The 22056-nt window shown below is 39.1% G+C and overlaps 2 protein-coding genes across 2 annotated transcripts; both read right to left on the bottom strand.

Annotated features, from left to right (window-relative positions):
• Positions 1-223: 223 nt before the first annotated feature.
• LOC131301985 (serpin-Z10-like) lies at positions 224-2123 on the bottom strand. Its single transcript, XM_058328526.1, has 2 exons — positions 1352-2123; positions 224-1209 (listed from the first exon to the last, which is right to left on the bottom strand). The coding sequence occupies exons 1-2, from the start codon at positions 1712-1714 to the stop codon at positions 418-420; spliced, it is 1155 nt and encodes a 384-aa protein (XP_058184509.1). The 5' UTR covers positions 1715-2123; the 3' UTR covers positions 224-417.
• A 6386-nt stretch (positions 2124-8509) lies between these two features.
• Positions 8510-11833, bottom strand: LOC131301983 (serpin-Z10-like). Its single transcript, XM_058328523.1, has 3 exons — positions 11707-11833; positions 9653-10047; positions 8510-9469 (listed from the first exon to the last, which is right to left on the bottom strand). Exons 1-3 carry the CDS (start codon positions 11744-11746, stop codon positions 8681-8683), a joined length of 1224 nt encoding a protein of 407 aa, XP_058184506.1. The 5' UTR covers positions 11747-11833; the 3' UTR covers positions 8510-8680.
• Between the last annotated feature and the right edge of the window lie 10223 nt (positions 11834-22056).

Genomic DNA, 22056 nt, shown 5'->3' with positions numbered 1-22056 from the left:
TAGGCTCAGTCCTCGAAGCGATATGCAGAATTCCAAAACGCGGATAGGACTTTCATACATGAGCGGGTTACTCATTCAAGGTGGGGATTGCAATTTGCCATGCGCGCCAATTTTAGCAAGAATTTATTTCTCCTTTTTTTTTTTATTACCAACAATACTAGGAAACATGCTCACAAAAGTAAAACATTGTTCCTGGAATTAGTCAAGGTGCCGCCGCAAATGGAATCTGGGTTCCATCTCATCACCATTCCCATCCAACACCAGGCTGAAAGGAAAGTCTTATATAATACTTAATGCTTAAGTTGTTTATCAGCAAATCTAGAAGTTCAAGATGTTAAAACAGGACTTTCAAAGATATTCCGTATCCATATTCGAATTTTACGTAAGTACTTGAAAGATTGAAAAAAAAGAAACAAGTCATTTGACTTTGCTTGGATCGAGTATAGCTCCTGTGAAAATAACCAACCTTGAACTCTCCTCCATAATCATGAACATGAAAGGATGATCGGCAACGAAACTTGTGTGTTTTGGAGGAGGGGGCGGGCAATATCCTGGTACAGGTCGACCCAGAGTAATTGCTGCAGCTACCGTGCCTTTCTCGTCTACCTCAATAAAAGCCTTTTGAAACATCCTTGGTACATTGAGCCCGTTGGGAATTTCCACCATCTTGGCAAAGTCTTCTGGATTTTCCAGGAAAGGAAATGGCATTCCCATCTCCTCCATGGTCGATGAAACATCAAAATCAAATGAGAATTTAAATTTTGGGATCCAAAATTCATCAAGCTTTTTTACGCTAAGACAACGGTACTCATTCGAATACCCAGAATCAGAAATGAGCTTTTCTAATAGATTTTGCAATCCATCTTGCTTGTCTGGGAGAAAGAAGTACATGAGGAATTGGTTGCTCTTGCTTTGGTATGGTATTTGGAGGACTTGGAAACCATCAAAAGATCTACAGCGACGAGATCTCATACGGCTTGTCATGAAAGGAACTGAAACAGTGTCTCCATTGAGAAGATAGAAAGATCTGCTTTCAGTGAGGTTAGCATCAAATCTATAATCATATTTCCAACTTCCTTTGAAGTACAGACCATTTGCAAGGACGAGCGCAGTCTCTCGGGATAGGGAGCCCTGTGGGAGTAAGTTTCTTATAAGCCCTCTTGATACAGCTTCAGCCCATGAATTTATTTCATCTACCACTTCATCACCCTATATGGAAAATCCAACCCTTCAAGAGTCAATACCAATATGTACACAAAAAAGTCATAGACATGCAATTCTAATAACAATAATCAACAACGGGACATATTTGACAGTTTTATTTGAAACAACTCATTCTCCTGAAAATTACCCGAGTCATGAAATTCACCGTCTTGGCCTCACAACCGTAGATACCCTTAAGTACGTCGTCCTTATAAGAAAGCGTTGGAGTGAAACGTTGGTCGAACCAAGCTCCATTGACCAAACACATAACCGGTTCATCCTCACCCATTGCCATTGCCATCATCTCCACAGATTGTGATATGATTTCATCGATGTTATTGGAACCAAGCAAGCCTAGCATCTTCTCTAAAGTGCGACCCCTTGATCCCACAGCCACCATATTAAGAACAACATCGATCGACAATGGCGACAACACAAGGTTCTCGTAATCACCCTTTTTTTCAACCTCCTTGAGCAGCAGTTGTTTCGCCATCCGCATGCAGAGCTCCATTCTTGATCTACTTTTGTCTAACGGCAAGGTTTATGGCAAGGTCATGGACGACATATCCATTTTCTCGAGTTATGACATAAATTCTAACGGGCAAAACCCCAAAAATTATAAGCATAACTAAACAAGTAAATATGGGGACGATCTCACAATTCATTTGTGAAAGGCAAGACGTTGTTGTTCTTAAAAATGAAATCAGTTGGAAGGTATGTAATCTGTTCATAAAGGAAGAAGAAACCATACCAAACCGAGCCTTGTGTTGCAATTAATTCGGGTCAGTTACATAAATCTTATTTTTTCATTGAGCTCTTTAGAGGACTCAAGGGCTATCTTGTTACTTAGATTTAGTAAGCCCAAATCCTTCTCTATCACGGCATCCAAATTAAATTTAGGTCTTCCCTCTGCCCCTAGCCTACTATCAAGTACTATTATGTCACTTTTATCGACTACTGTGTCTGCAGGTCTACGGTAAATATATCCAAACAACTATAATCTATTTTATTTCAACTTATCCCCTATATAGATACAATTCTTACCATCTAACGGATAGTTTCGTTCTAATTCTTTCTTTTAGTCTTACGACACATCCACCTCAACATCCTTATTTTAGTTACACTTATCTTACTCATTTGTTGCTTCTTGATAGGCCAACACTTCATCCCGTATTGCATAGTGGGTCGTATAATAGTTCTATAAAATTTTCCTTTTTATTTTTGTAGATATCCTTCGATCGACGATCACACAACACAATAGAATCAGCTTCTACTTGAGCCACCCAACTCGGAAGAAAACACCATCAACAAAAAGTTTCACAAACTACTAACCATACTTTATATAGATAGCTATTTGTATTCAAGAACTTGATGCTTCTCTCATTGGAGAGATCAGACATGGAAATGAAGATAACAGACACCCAATTTTGAAGAATTAGGCTCATTCAGAGAGAATCCAAAATCTACAATCTGAAGGAAAAAATAAAACAATTTTCCAAATCTTATCTCGTCGCATGTGCACAGCCACAAATCATAGAGAGCTCCTAAGGTTATAAGAAAAATTACATACTTCGGAAACTGATTATATCATTCAGGCTTCGTTTGCATGTTGCAAAAAGTCACCTTTTGTTTAAAAAAAAGAAAAGAAAGAAGCATAATATACACATTAGTGTCATTTTCCCGCATAAAAAGAATTTATAGTATAATATACACATTTATTGAAATTAAAAATAAAATGTAGTTTGGTATTTGTCCGGTACTTTAAAAATTTTTTTTTTTTTGAAGTAGTCCTGTATGCTGCTATCGATATTTGAGCTGACACAAAATTAGAGGGGATATCGGATTTAGATAATATTGGTACTTACCGACCAGTACAAGAAATTTTTCAGTGTCGGGTGATTATATCCCACGTGATACCCGTCCAATACACTTTTGGATAGTTTGGATTAAAACCCTCTCTCTCCTCTCACTCCAACACTCTCATTTTTCTCTCTCCAAATCCAAGCTGTCCAAAAATGCAATGGATGACTCGAATGTGCCGATTGGGCACCACACGGTACTCACCCGACACTTAATTTTTTTCGGGCTAGTGCGGTATGGAATTCATAACCTTGATATTAGAATTGTGGTTCATATGTTAAGTATAAAGAGATACTAAGGAGTTCTAGAAAGAAAGCCAAATGCCGGAGCGGAGTGGATCGAGTGAAGCGTAGCGGAGCGATGGCGTTTTTAGGAATTGAAATCCTTGTTCAATTCATAACGCCTTACTGATCTTGGAAATTAGAATCACAGAAATAGCAAGCAAACAGAAATAATGCGTAACGAACAAGAAAAGAACGAATACAAGATCTACGTGGAAAACCTCAACGCGAGAAAAAATCACGGGAGCCACACTATCTATGAAATCGAATCCACTATGAAATTAAATCAAGAGTACAAATCATCTCGCAATCTCTCTGAGACCTGCATTTTCTCTCGCCTCTCTGATTTTCTCTAAAAACACATTAAACTAATTACATACAAACTACATTGTAAAATAGGTCGGGTCCTATGTGTAAATTACACCCCAAATCCTTGAAATATCGTTTCCGCTACGGTCCGTGGGGGCTCCACTCTACACCCCTGGACTAAACCACTACTGAAGGTTATCTGCACCCCTAACAGGCAGTGCATCTGGCCTATCACCGATGATCCAGTAGTGTTCCGTAATTTGGGGAGTGTCCCGCGGTATAGTACGGTATTGTGCAAGAGTATTTTTGGGATACAGACCAAATATCATGTTAGGGTTAGAATAGAGTAGGTATAAATAATCTATGTTGTAAACTCTATTTCATAATGTGATAATAAGAATAGCAGTCGAGGTCTCCAGTTTTTGAGAACCACGTATATCTTTGTATTGATTTTTTTACTGTTTTATACTCAAATCGTGTGTGTGTGTGACGATTCTAACACTCGATCCCAACATAAATAAAAGTACATTAAAGTAACAAATTAAGAAAAAGATAGTTTGAATAAAAAGCTAACCCTTTATGACTGACGAAATATCCTTTCTCTTCATCGCCATGAACGTAGGGCACAAACACGAACCAGCGTCGCAAGTTCTACCGCCTATACATGTATGAGAGAGATGCTTAGGTATTTATATGTTCCGACCCATCTAATACTAGGATTTTACTGAGCCCACTGGGCTTTAAACGTACGAATTATGGAGTGCGTGTCTATATATATATATATATATATATATGGGTTCACTAAAAAGTGGATGTGGCAAACGGGTGGGTTTGAGCGGATTTGGGCGGGTTAAAACGGATTGTGTGTCAAATATGGGTAGGTCAAATATGAGTAAAAAAACGGATTGAATCGAATATGGGTCAAGCCAAACCCAAACCCGCCTGACCCGATGACCCGATCCGTTATTCCCCCCCCCCCCCTCCCCCTCCTTTTGTTTCCCTTCCCCTCTCTTCTCCCTCTCCCCCTCTCTCATTTGTCTCAAGAAGGGGATTCAAAAAAATAAAATTTTATGATTAAAACTCAATTTTAAAAATGAAGCAATTAAAGGCTAAAAAAACTTTAAAAAATCAGGTTTTTACTTCTTTTTTTTTTTGCATTTCCAAACAGTAACGTAATTTTGACGATGAGTCAGAGGCCACATCAGAGAATTGTCTAAAAGGTGATGATTGCATCGATTATACAGTTTTGGTCTTCATTGTGTTCGCTGAAGCCACCACTTAGGTTTGGATTAAAAAGTCAGCTGACCTTTTTTTGTCCCAGTTCAAAATTTTTTTGTATTTGTTTGTTTTGTGACAAACTTTTTATCTCTATTAGTTCGTTCGTCTCGATAAGAGAATTGAAAAGGTAATTTTTTTTTTTAACTTTTACCCTAATATTTTTTGTAATATTCAAAAATTAGCCAGCACTCGTGGAGTGAAATATATGTGTTGATGAAATAAATAAACTCCATTGAAAAGGACAAGTCTTACTTACAAGGAATACAAGATTTCTGCCCGGCCAGAGCCGTTCTCTTCTCAGTTCTCACTCGTTTTCGTTCGGAGCAGCCGTGTTCTCTGTCGTGGGTGGACGTGGTAGAGAATCTCCAAGAAGCAGAACCCTAGTCGTTCTTATAGGCACCGAACCGAACCGAGCCAAACCAATCCATACGAGGAAAGAAGAATTCTTTCCTAAGTCCAACTCTAATCAAAGTCCAACTCTAATCAAAATTACTGATATATCCAAGTCATTCTGGGTTGATTAAAAAAATGAGAGATGATACACCCACTGCACCCTCACCCACCGCGCCGCCCACCGCACACTTGCAGGGCCCACTCCGGCCACCGCACGGACGATCCGAACCGTCCAAAAATTCTAGAAAAAAAACCGAGTGGGTCATCGCGAGAATTAACTGCATCCGACATGTGTAAGTGCTCGATCTGAACTTCCAAAAATAGATGATCCGAGCCATTAAAAAATGGAAGTTTAGATCGAGCACTTACACATGTCAGATGCCGTTAATTCTCACATAGACCCACTTGGTTTTTTTTTTTAGAATTTTTGGACGGTTCGGATCGACCCTCCGGTGGTCGGAGTGGGCCCGGCGAGTGTGCGGTGGGCGGCGCGGTGGGTGAGGGTGCAGTGGGTGTATCATTTCTGTGAAAAAATACCTTCTGGGCCCACCAGACGTGTGTCTATATTGTACGGAGTATTTGTTTCCTTGCATAAATTCTAGCAAACACAATGTCATAAAAGGCCTGGTGGTCAACGTTTAGGATTTAGGAATTTTTGGATTTATGGGTCTTCTCTCTCCTATGTTATTAGGTTTGAATTACTATCAACTCCTTTGGGCTGGTCCGTACAAAGCATCTGCTCCAACTTCAAATGGAGCCCTTGCTAATGAACGGTGCATTTATGGTCTCTCATGATTAGTTAAGGTGCGTGTAAGTTATTCCAAAATCAAATTCTTTGGATTCTAAGAAAAAAGTAAGGGTAGGGGGTGAGCATGGACCAGACTGGTCCAATTTTATAGCAAACCAATTACTAAACCACTATTTACGGATTATGAATTTGGTAATTAATAGTTAGCAAATAACAATCAAATCGTGAATCCAGTCCACACAAATCTAGACCGAATGGTTTGGTTCGATTTTCTAGCAATGTGGTTCGGTTCCAATTTTAATAAAAATAGAAACCGTGTTAAATGGTTGGTCTATAGATTTACATAAACGATTTTGGTTCTAATCCATCCTGAACCGTATAACACATGTACATATATACATAACTTGTTTAGATGCACAGAATAAAATTAATTTCCTAATGTAATGCTCCATTCTACAACCCTATTATTTCACTTCCAAGATTAATTCAATGAACTTCTATATATGATGATAGCATATTCCCATATTTTCACTACTTTAAATATATACGGCTTGAGCTTAGTCAATCGATTTCCACTCTTTTTGCTCGGTATCTACTTTTCTATTCTAATATTCTATTATATGGCCCTATTCTTTTACTAATAATTTGCATTTTACTCTTATTTAGTTGATTGATGTTATTGAGTTTTGATGACAGTTTGTATAACTTATGTAACTTGTTTTAATATAAGATTTGATTTACCTCAATATAAGATAATTTGTATGACTTGTTTTAATATAAGATTTGATTTTAACTTGCATACGTAATTTTAAGTACTTTATAAATAGTTTATGGAGATGATATTTCAATTTCAGGCGAGCCATGGTTCAAAATCGAAACTGAATCCCCTTTTAAAGGTTCAGATTGGTTTGATTCTATGAAATTTATAGGTTGCTTTGTTAAATTTCAAGTAGACCTAAACTATTGAGGTGTTGTTCAATTTGATCATCATTGCCCGTTTAAATCCATCAAATTACTTACAGAAATTTCTGATAAGAGGAACACATCATCGCGGAGGAAATTTTATGACCCAAGACTAGTAAACCTGCTAGCTACTAACGAAGACGATAATAAGACTGCCCGAGTTAGCACATTTTCGACGAAAAACTAACTCTATTTTCTTACCGTCCATTTTAATTTATTTCTATTATCTCGGGCACTTGGATTTTTAGTGATAACACTCCCACCCGATAATGAATTAGTTTTTGAAAATCGAATATTTAGCCTACAATTAGCCTCAGACCCCGACGCGATAAGCAGAATTCCGATAATGAATAACTCGAGCGAGTTACTTAAACATGGACCCAACTAAAAATCTCCTAGGAAACGTACTCGCAAAAGTAAAGCTTCGTTGCTGGAATTAGTCAAGGTGCCACCGCGGTTGCTGGAATCTGGTCTCGAGTTATTTGTATCTTAGCAAACAGTCTCTCCTTTAGAAAGTGAAAAGCTGTTGGAAGGCGGAAGCGACACACATTCATGCACTAAACAAACTCTTATCTATTAATTTACAACAAAGCACAAATACATAGCTTATGAGGGAGAACCCCCATCTGGGGTTGCTCCCACGCCCTCACGCTCTCCGTTTCTTTTCTCCTCACTCTTTCTCACACATAAATTCACTACACTGGTGGGAAAACCCCCTATGGAGGGTCCCTGTTCCTCTCTCTCTATCTTGCTCTCTTTTTCCCTATATCTATGCACTGCCAAAGCATCCATTTATATAGAGTATCACTATTCCAAACATGGCTTGGAGACTTTTTCTTCCCAGCCTTTAATGCCACACATGCCTTGGCTATCAACATGGATGCTCTTTGGTCTGCAGAGGCTGCTGGGATACATCCACGTTTTTCTTTAATCCATTCCAAGTTTCTGCCATTCTTTGCAATCTTTTTCCTTAGCAAGGAATCAAGCTTACCATATTTCAACAAAAGCCTCATCTTCCGCCATTATTCCTTACACCGTGTTGAAAAACATTATAGAAGCCGTCTCCATTAGAGACGGCTCCTTCCACACTCCAGCGAATGAAATCTGGGTTCCATCTCATCATCTTCCACACTAGGCAAAAAAATGATCGATAGTGAAAGGAAAATCTTATGATAGGATCTTCCAAGGCAAATCTAGAGATGTTGATGGGATTGTGGATGAGGTCTTCAACTCTGTGAGGGCTAAGGTCAGCTCTTGGTCATCTGTCAAATTCAACGTTGAAAACAGGAGACTTTGCGATGACTGGCTCCTAGATTCTACAATTTTTTCTATAAATAACTGTTCATATATAGTTTCCTTTTGAGTTGTTTTTGGTCTTTTCTTGGACCTTTTGATGTATAGGCGGCTAGGGGATGTCACTGTTGATTCCTTATAGCTTCTTGCTTGTGTTTGGGTTATATAAAATTTCACTTACCCAAAAAAAAAGTCTTATGATACTTCATGTTTAAGCTGTTTATCAACACATCTAGAATTTCAAGATGTTAAAACAGGACTTTCAAAGATAATCCGTATCCATATCCGAATTTATAATATTTTACCTAAATACGTAGAAGATTGGAAAAAAAAAATAAAGAAGAGAAAAAAATCATTTGGCTTTGCTTGGATCGAGTATAGCTCCTGTGAAAATAACCAACCTTGATGCCGCCTCCATAATCATGAACATGAAAGGATGATCGGCAACAAAACTTGTGTTTTTTGGTGGGGGGCCCGGGCAATATCCTGGAGCAGAACACAAAGTAATTGCTGCAGCCACTGTGCCTTTCTCGTCTACCTCAATAAAAGCCTTTTGAAACATCCTTGGTACATTGAGCCCGTTGGGAATTTCCACCATCTCAGCAAAGTCTTCTGGATTTTCCATGAAAGGAAATGGCATTCCCATCTCCTCCATGGTCGATGAAACATCAAAATCAAATGAGAATTTAAATTTTGGGATCCAAAATTTGTCAAGCTTTTTTTCGCTAAGACATCGGTACTCATGCGAATACCCGGAATCAGAAATGACCTTTTCTAAAAGATTCTGCAATCCGTCTCGCTCGTCTGGGAGAAAGAAGTACATGGAGAATTGCTTGCTCTTGCTTTGGTATGGGATATGGAGGACTTGGAAACCATCAAAAGATCTACAGCGACGATATCTCTTATGGCTTGTCATGAAAGGAACTGAAACAGTGTCTCCATTGAGAAGATAGAAAGGTCTATTTTTAGTGAGGTTAGCATCAAATTTTAAATCATGCTTCCAATTTCCTTTGAAGTATAGACCATTTGCAAGGATGAGCCCCATGTCTCGAGATAGGGAGCCCCGTTGGAGAATATCTTTTATAAGCCCTCTCGATGCAGCTTCAGCCCATGAGTTTATTTCATCTACCACTTCATCACCCTATATGGAAAATCCAGCCCTTCAAGAGTCAATACCAATATGTACACAAAAAAGTCATAGACATGCAATTCTAAGCTTTATTTGAGATAACTTAATGAGATAGCAATAGATGTAATAACAATAATCAACAACGAGACATATTTGACAGTTTTATTTGAAACAACTCATTCTCCTGAAAATTACCCGAGTCATGAAATCCGCCGTCTTGGCCTCACAACCGTAGATACCCTTGAGTACATTGTCCTTATAAGAAAGCGTCGGAGTGAAACGTTGGTCGAACCAAGCTCCATTGACCAAACACAAAACCGGTTCATCCTCGTCCATTGCCATCGCCATCATCTCCATAGATTGCGATCTGATTTCCTCAGTGTTATTGGAACCAAGCAAGCCTAGCATCTTCTCTAAAGTGCGACCCCTTGATCCCGCAGCCACCATATTAAGAACAACATCGATCGACAATGGCGACAACACAAGGTTCTCGTAATCGCCCTTTTTTTCAACCTCCTTGAGCAGCAGTTGTTTCGCCATCCGCATGCAGAGCTCCATTCTTGATCTACTTTTGTCTAACGGCAAGGTTTCTGGCAAGGTCATGGACGACATATCCCATTTTCTCGAGTTATTACATAAATTCTAACGGGCAAAACCCCAAAAAAATATAAGCATAACTAAACAAATAAATATGGGGACGATCTCACAATTCATATGTGACGTTATTGTTCTTAAAAATTAAATCATTTAGAAGGTATGTAATCTGGTCATAAAGGAAGAAGAAACCAAACCAAATGGAGATTTGCATCGCAATTAATTCGGGTTAGTTACATAAATCTTATTTTTTCATTGAGCTCTGTCGAGGACTCAAGGGCTATCTTGTTACTTAGATTTAGTAAGATCAAATCCTTCTTTATCACGGCATCCAAATTCAATTTAGGTCTTCCCTCTCCCCGTAGTCTACTATCAAGTACTATTATGTCACTTTTATCGACTACTGGGTCTGTAGGTCGACGGTAAATATGTCCAAATAATCATAATCTATTTTATCTCAACTTATCATTTATAGATACAATTCTTACCATCTAACGAATAGTTTCATTTCTAATTCTCTTTCGTAGTCTTACCATACATCCACCTCAACATCCTTATTTTAGTTACACTCATCTTACTCACTTGTTGCTTCTTGATAGGCCAACAACACTCCACCCCGTATAACAGTTCTATAAAATTTTCATTTTTATTTCTGTAGATATCCTTCGATTGATGATCACATGCACAACACAATAGAAGCAGCTTCGACTTGAGCCACCCGACTTGGAAGAAAACACCATCAACAAAAAGTTTCACAAACTACTAACCATACTTTAGATAGCTATTTGTATTCAAGAACTTGATGCTTCTCTCATTGGAGAGATCAGAAATGAAGATAACAGACACCCAATTTTGAAGAATTAGGCTCATTCAGAGAGAATCCAAAATCTACAATCTGAAGGAAAAAAATAAACAATTTTCCAAATCTAAACTCGTCTCATGTGCACAGCCACAAATCATAGCTAGAGAGCTCCTAAGGTTATAAGAAAAATTACATACTTCGGAAACTGATTATATCATTCAGGCTTCGTGGGCATGTTGCAAAAAGTTAGCTTTCGTTTAAAAAAAAGAAAAGAAATAAGCATAATATACACATTAGTGTCATTTTCCCACATAAAAGAATTTATAGTATAATATACACATTTATTTATTAAAAATAAAAATAAAATGTAGTCCGGTACTTGTCCGGTACCGACTGGTATTTGAACAACCGGTATTGTCTGGTACTTGAAGAAAAAAAATAAATTTAGGAGCAGTTCCGTATCCTGTTATCGATATTTGACCCGAAACAAAATTAGAGGGGATATCGGATTTAGACAATACCAGTATTTACCGACCAGTACGAGAAATATTTCGGTACTGGGTGGGTATATCCCACATGGTACCGATCCAATACACTTTTGGACGGCTCGGATTGAAACTCTCTCGCTCCTCTCACCCCAACACTTTCTCTCATTTTTTCTCTCTTCAAATCCAAGCTATCCAAAAATGCAATGGACGACTCGGATGCGCCGATTGGACACCACGTGGTACCCACATTGAAAATTTTTCCGGCCGGTGCGGTACGGGATTCATAACCTCGATCCCAACGTAAATAAAAGTACATTAAAGTAACAAATTAAGAAAAAGATACTGTAGTTTGCATAAAAACTGACCCTTTATGACTGACGAAATATGCTTTCTCTTCATCGCCATGAACGTAGGGCACAAACACGAACCAGCGTCTCAAGTTCTACCGCCTATACATGTATGAGAGAGATGCTTAGGTATTTATATGTGCCGACCTATCAAATACTAGGTTGGGGTGTCAAATGGGCGGGTTTGGATCAAATTGACTAACTTGAAAATGGATTGGATTTTTAATGCGTCATTGGCCCATTTAAACCCATTAATTATGAGTTTAATTACACATAATTGACCCGACTCATTTATTTAAAATCAAATCCGACCCGTTCATCAGCCAATGACATACTATATACTTAAATTTAAATGACTGAAATACCAATGTACACTAAAATGACCATATTACCCTTATACATTCTTATTTTCACAAGACATTAGAAAGTGTCCAAATAGGAATCTTTAAATGTGAACCCTATGTGTGCAGAAACTTCTTGGATTGTGATTTTGATCCATTAAGTTAAAAATAAAAATAAAAAACAAACAAACAAACAAACAGGGGGAGATGCAAGAGTGGTCAAGTATTGTATTCAGCTGAAAAAAAAGTAATCGTGATACTCTTCGGATAACAAAGCATAGAATTCTGTTGATATTCTCTTCCTTGCAAACGACTCCGTTGAGGTCCCCTACCCGGAAAAAAATCTAGTAACCGAACTAGCGTGTTGAGAAAATCGGTGAAAAGACCGTGTCGGAGTCCCTTCCAATCTTCTTACTTGAGTGATTCGCTCGAGTGATTCGTCTCGGAATCACTCGAGCGAGAGAAGTTGTAAAATTAAGCATAAATTTTTATCGAAACTAATATGTGCTGAGTATAATTTACTTAAGTGTACATATATTACCACAGCCAAAGGCATCTCTCTCTCTCTGTCCTCTTTCTATGTGCTGAGCTTTTGCTTACCATCACTAACGACGATTACTGGACAAAATGGAGTAACACGGAACCATTGTTTATGTAGCAGCCGGAGTTGGAGACCTGGGTTATTTTCATGACTTATTGGGTCATTTTAGCTGACCCAATTAAGACCCAATTAATAAATGGGTTAAATGGGTTGGATTCATTCTGACCCAATTAATAAATGAGTTGAGTTGGGTCTTTTTTGAGTGGGTGGGTTTGGATTTAATTTGCCACCCCTAATACTAGGATTTTACTGAGCCCATTGGGCTTTACACTTACAAATTATGGAGTGTGTGTGTGTGTCTATATATATATATATATATATATATATATATATATATATATATATATGAATTTGCTAAAAAGGTTTGAATTGAATTAAGGGGTCTCATGCAAATGATCCAAACCAAAAATCATTTGTGTGAGATCCCGATGTTGGCCCCACAGATCGATTGTGCACAGTGAATCTGATCGCGTCGGCGTATAGCATTTCTTGTTGGGAATGAGGACCGGAGACAAGCCAGACATACCGTGCAATACTAGTTTTGGGGACAATAAAGATTGGAAAGAATCTTGTTCAATCAAAATTCAACTTAATCGAATTGAAATAAAGCTTCAAAAATCAGTAAAGCCTGCCCTCTTGAGCATTATGAGTGTCCTTTCATTTGTTAAAAAATACTGATAAGTAGGAAGAATTTATAGCTCAAAAAAGAAAGCGTGAAAAAAAAAATTTGTATCATAATCCTACCAAAAAGTACTATCAAACTATACAATTCCATAATCACTTAAGTAATTCATTACATCAAAATATTATACCACAAATTAAAATGTCAGCTCACATTACTGTCAGGGACAAAGGTGCCGTTCCATTTTACTCCCTTAAAAATAAGTACTTATTTATAATTTTCAAACTTAAAAATAATAGAGTTATTAAAATAAAAAAATATACAATATGAATCATCTGTCTGCAAAACTAGAATGCACAAACTCAGTTTTCCGTTGGCAAGTTACCGTGGCCGGGTCCACCAACTCACTGACCCGCATTTCCCTTCCCTCCGTTGATACACCAAGCGGTTTATATCTGCCTTTCTTTGGAATCCATGGATCATTTGCCACTCACACACGCCTGCCGTTGCGGGTTGCCCACTCTCCTCTCACATAAGCGTGTCATCCGCAAAAAACAATAAGGGAAAATGACGGCCCAGAATGTATTTTGATAATTAAAACTCGTCAAGGACAAGCTAAGAACATTTGTTAATGCTAAAAATGTTCTTGGCGGGTATTAATTATCAAAACACGTCTTTAGCCGTCATTTTCCCAAATAATAAGTGACTCAAAAAGGTGGAGCTGTTCTGTAAATACGAGACCCATGAATCAATTTCCCCCGTTCCGCATCGGGCACCATCGCCGAGAGACCCTCCGCAAAAATGTACGTACACAATGTCAATCCAAATTTATAGAGCGAAAACATACACATTTAGGCAATCTAATATACATTTGTTGTGGCGTATCTTTCCAATGTTTCGATGTCTCACTACAAGAAAAATGAAAATTGGTGACGAAAAAGTGCCGACAAAATTTAATTTCGTCACTAAATGAGTATATTTAGCAACGAAAAAATAAATTCGTCACTGTTTTGACAACTTTCGTGACGAAATAATTTCGTCACCAATTATACATGTTTAGTGACGAAAAAAATATTTTCGTCACCAAAGGTACCCATTTGGCGACAAAATACATTTTTCGTCACCGAAAGCTTAAAAAAGGTGACGAAACTATTTTTCGTCGCCAAAGATAATCATTTGATGACAAAAAATATATTTCGTCGCTAAATGAGAGCAATTTAGTGACGAAATATTTTTTTCGTCACCAAATGCTTAACTTTGGTGACGAAAAATAATTTCATCACCATTTTAACGCTTTCAGCGACGAAAAATATATTTTGTCGTCAAATGGGTTCCTTTCGTGACGAAATTTATGAATTGCGCTTTGTCATTAAATGTATTTTGGATATAACTCTTTACTTAAATCTTCGATTGAGATAATTCAAATTGGGTTTGAACAATAACTCAATTGACTACAACTTTCATGTTTATCAAAATTGCTAATTTTAATGTTTAAAGGTTCAAAATTACATTCGAAATATATTTTCATGTTAAACATATGTGTTATACATTAGATATTTCAAATTTTTACAGAAAAGTGTGTGTAGATCAGTTGGTCGGAGCTTGCGCGAAAAACTCAAGGGACTCGGGTACAAAACCAAGCAGGAGCAAGAAAGAAAGATTTCTTTTCGCATATGAAAACATCTTTTGCAACGAAAAATTTCGTCACCGATTTCTTATATTGGTGACGAAAATTTTCGTCACCGATGTGACCCATCGGTAACGAATTTTTTCGTCCCCAAAAGGAATAATTGATGACAAAAAATTTCGTCGTCAAAAGCACAACAAGCGAGGAAAAACATTTCGTCACCAATTATTCACTTTTTGGTGACGAAATATTTCATCAACAAAAGGCACTATAGGTGACGAAAAATAGATTTCGTCACCAGGTAGGAATCCTCGACAACCTTTAGTCGACAATTTTTTTTTCGTCACCTATATTATTTGTGACGAAAAATATGCAATTTATAACGATTTTCATTCGTCACCCAATTGAATTTTTCTTGTAGTGTCTATTGCTACAAGTAATACCTCAAGTGGTGGTTCTCCTGATTGCAAGTTACCAAGTCGATTGCACAAATTTTGACGTTATTTTGGAGCATTAGCGGTCCAGAAATGATTAATGCACATGAAAAATGATTCTAATTAGCAATCCAACTAAGAGCGCCCGGAGCGCAGACAATTTGCGCCTAGGCGCATTAAGACAGCTAAAAATACACTGATGCGCCCCGGGCGCACCATGATTGCACCTGACGCGCATATGATAGGTGATTCCCAGATCCAAGCTTGTGCGCCTCAAACGCCTGTGAAGCAAAAAATATTTTCATCACCCGTATCACAAATTACTTATGCAAAAACACCCACCACCGCAATTTAAACCCGTCAGGCCTCTTATCACCGCCACACCCAACAATCGCTACTCTATCACCTCCACCACACCTCTTCATCACCCGTACCACCATCTCTTTAACAGATTACCTCAGGCTCTTCAAGCTACAACTGAGAGGTCTAGTGTTAGCACCTTGATTTCCAAGGCTTGCTAAGCTTGGCTAGCGGTGGCACCTTGCACCCTAGCCAACCGGTGGAAACAAAGGCATGAGGCAGGCATGTCTTTACAAGGTGACCCGACGGTGTCGGTTGGTGTCGGCACTGGTCCCTAAGGCAAGTGGCAGTCGTGATGCACATGATGACCCGATGATATCGAGGCAAGGATGCTAAATGGGAAGCAGGCTTGTGGGACAAGGCAATCGAGAAAAACGGCTAAGTATTGGGAGCTGGGGTTGGATCACGAAATTGGCCAGGCAGCCTTGAGTTGGCTCGGGCAAAATGGAGGCAGACTTGAGTTGGCTCGGGCAAAATGGAGGCAGACTTGAGTTGGCTCGGGCAAAACGGTTATTGACGGTTAACAGCATTCTGCACATGTTGCTGGGAACATGGGACAGGTGTCCAAGGCAGAAATGAGCTGCATGTGTTGCTGGCAGCATGGGACAGGTGTCCAAGGCAGAAACGGGCAGTTATCGACAGTTATTTTTAGGCAGTTTCATGTTTCAGTGTGCTGGCAGATTCTGACAGTGCCAGCACAGCCCTAGAGCAGTTGGGGGTGTCAACTGCAAGATCATGGGTTGGCCCCATGATCTCATGTACTTAGTGGCCACGTTTTTATGATTGTAAGCCTATTTAGGCAAGCATTTTCGTAGCCTAAGAGAGAGGGTTGTTCTGTCTAGGTTCTTGGGTGTATTCCTTTGTAAGTTGGTGCTTAACAAAGGTTGGGACGGTTCCCGTAACTCTTGAGTGTGTTTCTAGACGTTCAAACATATCAGGTGTATGAGTAAACACTAGTTGGCTGAGACCAAGTTGTTGGCAAACTTGGTGCCATCACGGGCAGATTTCTGGGCGAAAAATAGCCCCATGACATCTAGCAAGGTGGATATACAACTTTGAGCCAAGTTAGCAGAGCTAAAGTCCTTTGTAGGGTAGAATAAATTGCTGCGGCAGAAACATAAATCATCCGAGGTCCATAGGGGCCGAGTAGAGAGAGCTGAGTGACGTGATAAGGGACTACCTCAACGCCACTAGTTCTTTTGCCTTGCCGTCGTCTTTCTTGGAGCACGTGCGAAAGTTTTGACTGACATGGTTTGATTATTGTCCGAGTCCTTGACTATGAAAAAAAGGGCAGACTGACGAGTTTGAGATATGTAGACACCTACTACCCGAGGTACTGCTTGGGTCGATCCAAGGGTAGCGAGAACATATGAGTTTGACACCTAAACGTAAATTTCCCTACACGTTATGGGAAATTTATATGCAGGTACAGAAAATCCAAAGTAATTCCCACCGGTTTAGGCCCAAATCATGAAATATACTCCCGAAGTCTTGAAAGCCGTTGAAATACCATTCCACGGATTTGGCTAAAATTGTTTTCATGACTTGAGTTGGCTGGTTTGAAATCAAGCTTGGTTGTATTTCAAACAGATCGATTGATATTCTGGTTGCACCAAATATGCTAACAAGTGAAGAGAAAGTGAACAGAAAGATGAGAGACTCCAACGGACTCCAGAATGATCGTATCCGTAAATGTGAAGGGTTTTATAACCCAATCATGAAAAGGTTCATTGACTTGTGTAGAGGTAAACCCGAGTGTAGTCAAAATGGCCGGCTGCAGCTCGGGGGAACTTGCCCAGAACATGGCAGGTGTCTTACTTAGTAGGAACACACCATGTGTAGTAGTCGGAACGACTAATATGCCTAACATTTTTAAAATTCAAACTTGTTAAGTTCAAAATTAGACTCAACAATCTTTTCAATGGTTCTTACGATGGGAAAATCAAACTTCGGGAGTATCTATGGCAAGCTCGCGAAGTTTGGCTTACTTTGCAGTTTTTTTGGAAGATGCACCCAGGACGCAAAAGCATGCGCCTGATCCGCATATGGAAACTATTTCTAGCGCCCGGGGAGCAATAAACTGCGCCTGAGACGCATCAATAACCTATGCGTATGTTCTTATACCTAAAAGGGAAATGATTTCTAGACTCCCTTTTTTTATATTAAGACACTCATTTTCTTGTCCTTTAGTGAGAAAAATACACACAAGATTTTTTCTAAAAGACAAGCAATGGAGTGCCATAATAAAAAAAGGAAGTGTAAAAATAATTATCTAGATTTCTTGTGTTATGCAATGAAAATATACGAAAAATCTCGACACATGCATTGCCATCTCTTCCTGATCCCTCCGGCCACCCCAACCATGCCTCCTCTCAATATTCCCCTCTCCTCCTTCACCACCACCACTACTTACACTACCTTACCAAAGGGTCTAATATTTAATCTCTTTTTGTAGTTCACAACCACTATCACTACATAATACTACCATCAGTACTTCACCACTACTATACCACCGCATTGCAAGAAGAAGAATATTCTAGGAGTTCCATCCATGAAAATTTCATTGAAAACTTTGGATATCGATCTCTACAAGCATGAGAGGCTAATCTTCCTCCTTAGGCTTTAGACGAAATCCTTGCAACTTACTTTAATTTTCATATTTTGTATAAGAATTATTCAATGATTTAACTATTCATCAAAAAGTTAATTTTTCTTATCTAGCATATGTGATTGGTTTCAGTGATATCAAAAATAAATAAATGTATAAGAATTGTATTTGTGATTGCAATCGAAAAGGAAAATAGACAAGGCTTAGAAAATCGGTATGGTGCTTTGATTATATCAAAGACGATCCAAGATGGCAATTTAAGATGGGCTATGTCGATTTTTCAATTCCATCAAATTAATTAATTGGCACACTGCTAAGGCTTGTGGTCATGGTGCGTCATTGTTGAGTTCAATCAACAAATCGCAAGACTTTTGCAATACCTTTGTTGACTCATCCTAATAGGGGCCTCCTGGAAAGAAAATTGTTTGAGCAATAGTGCAACTGTTTGAGCAATAGTGCAACTGACCACATTTGGTACTCAAATGTTGAGAAAATGTATACATTTAGGCATCCAACATACATTTGTTGCGTCTCTTTCTAATGTTTCAATGTCTATTGCAAAATATAATTAATATCTTAAGTGGTCCTCGTGATTGCAGGTTGCCAAGTCGATTGCACATATTTTGACGTGATTTTGGAGCCTTGGAAGTCTCAACAAATGATAATTGCATACGAAAAATGATCAAATTAGTGATCCAACTAAGCGCGCCCGGAGAGCAGCCTATTGCTCCTAGGCACATTAAGACAGTTAAAAACACACTGATGCGCCCGGGGCGCAAAGTGATCGCGCCTGACCGCATTTGATGAGTGAATATTCCTGTTGGTGATATTACAAAAGTTTACACCAAAGAACAAAATTATAATGGACAAATTAACAAGCTGAGTCGCGGAAATCTCGCTCTCTTTAAGGAGATTCAAGCCCTCTATGGTAATAAACCGGTGCAGTAGAAAATCTCTGACTTGTCCCCTCCAGGATATAAACAGCCCAATAATTTATCGTATGGTTCGGACCTACTCTGCACAAATAGGAGAACCCAAAGCTCCACAAATAAAACACCTTGACACTTTGCCCAAGAAAAGAGTATGAGAGATAGACCAAGTGTTGAAAGGAGTTCTGTCTCTCTCTCTCTCTCTCTCTTTGGCTAGGATACTACATACTTACACAACCACTCAACCATGCCTTATATAGGCAGGAAAGAATCCATATTATATCATTTCATTAATGACTAAATCCCGTAGGATATCTTTTCATTAATAACTAAATCTCTTACTAAATTCACTTAGATATGGATAGATTTGATCTTGATATGATCTAGATTCACTAGATATGGATAAACATGAAAGATATGCTCTAGATTTGCTAGATATGGATAGATATGAAAGATATGCTCCCGATTCTTTCTAGATTTGCTAGATATTTCTAGATTTACTAGAGATTCTCCTTTATCCTTCTAGATTTGCCTGAATATCCAAACAACCGCTAAGATAAGAGCCTCTCACGCAAATATACACATGACTTGTAAAGTCTAGAACCAGAAAATATACAGAAATTTAATATTAAAATAATAAATTTTGCAACATTCCCACATTTGTTGAGTGATCGCGCCTAAAGCGCATTTGTTGAGTAACACAAAATATGGCGCATGTGACCCAAAAACACCCATGACCACAACCACAATTTTAACCCTTCTACCACCACCCTCATATTACTGCCACCACCGTCGTCTTGTTGGACGTGATTCAGCTTGTGCTTCATGGTCTTCGGGCCTTTGGGAATCCTTTGAAACCAGTGCTAATTCTATCAAGCTCGTCGACGTTGCTCTAGGACTTATGGGGTCATTTCCATTGATCGCTCCGTTGCTCTTGCTTCCACATACCTGTATGGTGTTATATACCGTTTCCCAGTACCGTTTAATGGTTTGACATCATTCTTTTACTCTTTTCGATTGTGTGAACTGTTATTTATAGTTAAGTTGAAAATGTTTGATTATATTCACTTTTTGTGCACTACTTTATGTGTAATGTGCATCTAAAGTATTCTCTTATGCGCCTTAGGAACATTGCGTAACATATTAGCTATAACACACAGAGAGAAACTCTGTTTTTAGATACTTTGGAACATTTCGTGTTAAGAAGTATTTCTGATGAATATGTCTTTATTTCTCATTAAGCAAAATGGCAGAATACCACTACACTTATGTAGGAAAAGGATACAATCAATTAGGGAAGAAAAGTATGGAAGGAGTATAATTATCCTAGAGTTATGGAATAGATTTGATCCTAATTGATTGTTGCCGAGTATAGGATATCAGCCCTTGACTTCCGCTAATACTCCCCCTCAAGATGGAGCATGGAGGGATGTAATGCCCAGCTTGGACGTGAGAAGGCGAAATTGTTCGACACCCAAGGCCTTAGTGAAAATATCAGCCAATTGGTCAACGGAGGCAATGTGATGAAGCTGAAGAATGCCTTGTTGGACCCTTTCACGAACGAGGTGGCAATCTATTTCAATGTGTTTGGAGCGCTCATGAAAAACTGGATTGCGGGCGATATGCAAAGCGGCCTGATTGTCGCAATATAGCTTGATGGGTGAAGGTAGAGGAACCGCTAAATCATGTAGTAGAGTACGAAGCCACAATAATTCGCAAGTGGTCGAGGCCATGGCTCGGTATTCGGCTTCGGCGGAAGATCGTGAGACGACACTTTGCTTTTTAGTGCGCCAAGAAATAGGACAGCCACCAAGTGTAATGAAATAACTGGTAGTTGAACAACGAGTCATACGACAACTGGCCCAGTCCGAGTCAGTGTATCCAGTGAGTGTAAGATCCGAACCGGAAGGGAAGAGCAGGCCATGAGAGATGGAGCCCTTGAGGTAGCGAAGTATACGATTAGCAGCATCAAAGTGAGGCACACGAGGGGTATGCATGAACTGGCTAAGCAGGTTGACGGCGAAAGTGATGTCCGGCTGAGAAATGGTGAGGTATATCAGACGACCAATAAGCCTGCGGTAGGAACTTGGATCCGACAGGGGATCACCAGAATTAGCTGAAAGCTTAAGATGTTGCTCCATCGAGAATGAGGCTGGACAACAACCGGATTGGCCGACATCTGCGAGGATGTCAAGAATGTATTTTCGCTGGTTAATAAAAATACCTGCAGCAGAGCGAGCTACTTCGATGCCCAAAAAATATTTGAGCTTCCCAAGATCCTTTAACTGAAATTTACTCGATAAGAACCCTTGTAAGTGGCGAATAGAGGCTAAATCGTTGCCTGTAACTAGTAAATCATCAACATAGACTAGAACAATGAGAATAATAGAACCAGTTTACCGAGTAAATAGAGAGTGATCAGCTTGGGATTGTTGAAAACCGGCGGAAAGAAGAACGGTGGATAGTTTAGAGTACCAATTGCGGGATGCCTGTTTGAGCCCATAAAGTGACTTCTGTGATCGGCAAACACGAGTCTCCCCCTGTCGGCCATAGCCCGGAGGGAGAGACATGTAAACATCCTCGTTGAGATCACCGTGCAAGAAGGCATTATTAACATCTAATTGGTGCAAATGCCAATTGCGAGTAGCCGTGATAACTAGCACACAACGGACGGTGACCAACTTTGCAACAGGAGCAAAAGTGTCATGATAGTCCAATCCCTCAATTTGAGTGTAGCCTTTGGCAACCAAACGTGCTTTGTAGCGTTCTACGGATCCATCTGCTTTTAATTTAATTTTAAAAACCCATTTACATCCAACTGCTTTTTTGCCGGGAGGAAGGGGGGT

This window comes from Rhododendron vialii, chromosome 9a (assembly GCF_030253575.1).
Source record: "Rhododendron vialii isolate Sample 1 chromosome 9a, ASM3025357v1".
NCBI lineage: Eukaryota > Viridiplantae > Streptophyta > Magnoliopsida > Ericales > Ericaceae > Rhododendron > Rhododendron vialii.
Note: the sequence above shows the minus strand (reverse complement) of the source record. Positions and strands in the feature narration are given on the sequence as shown.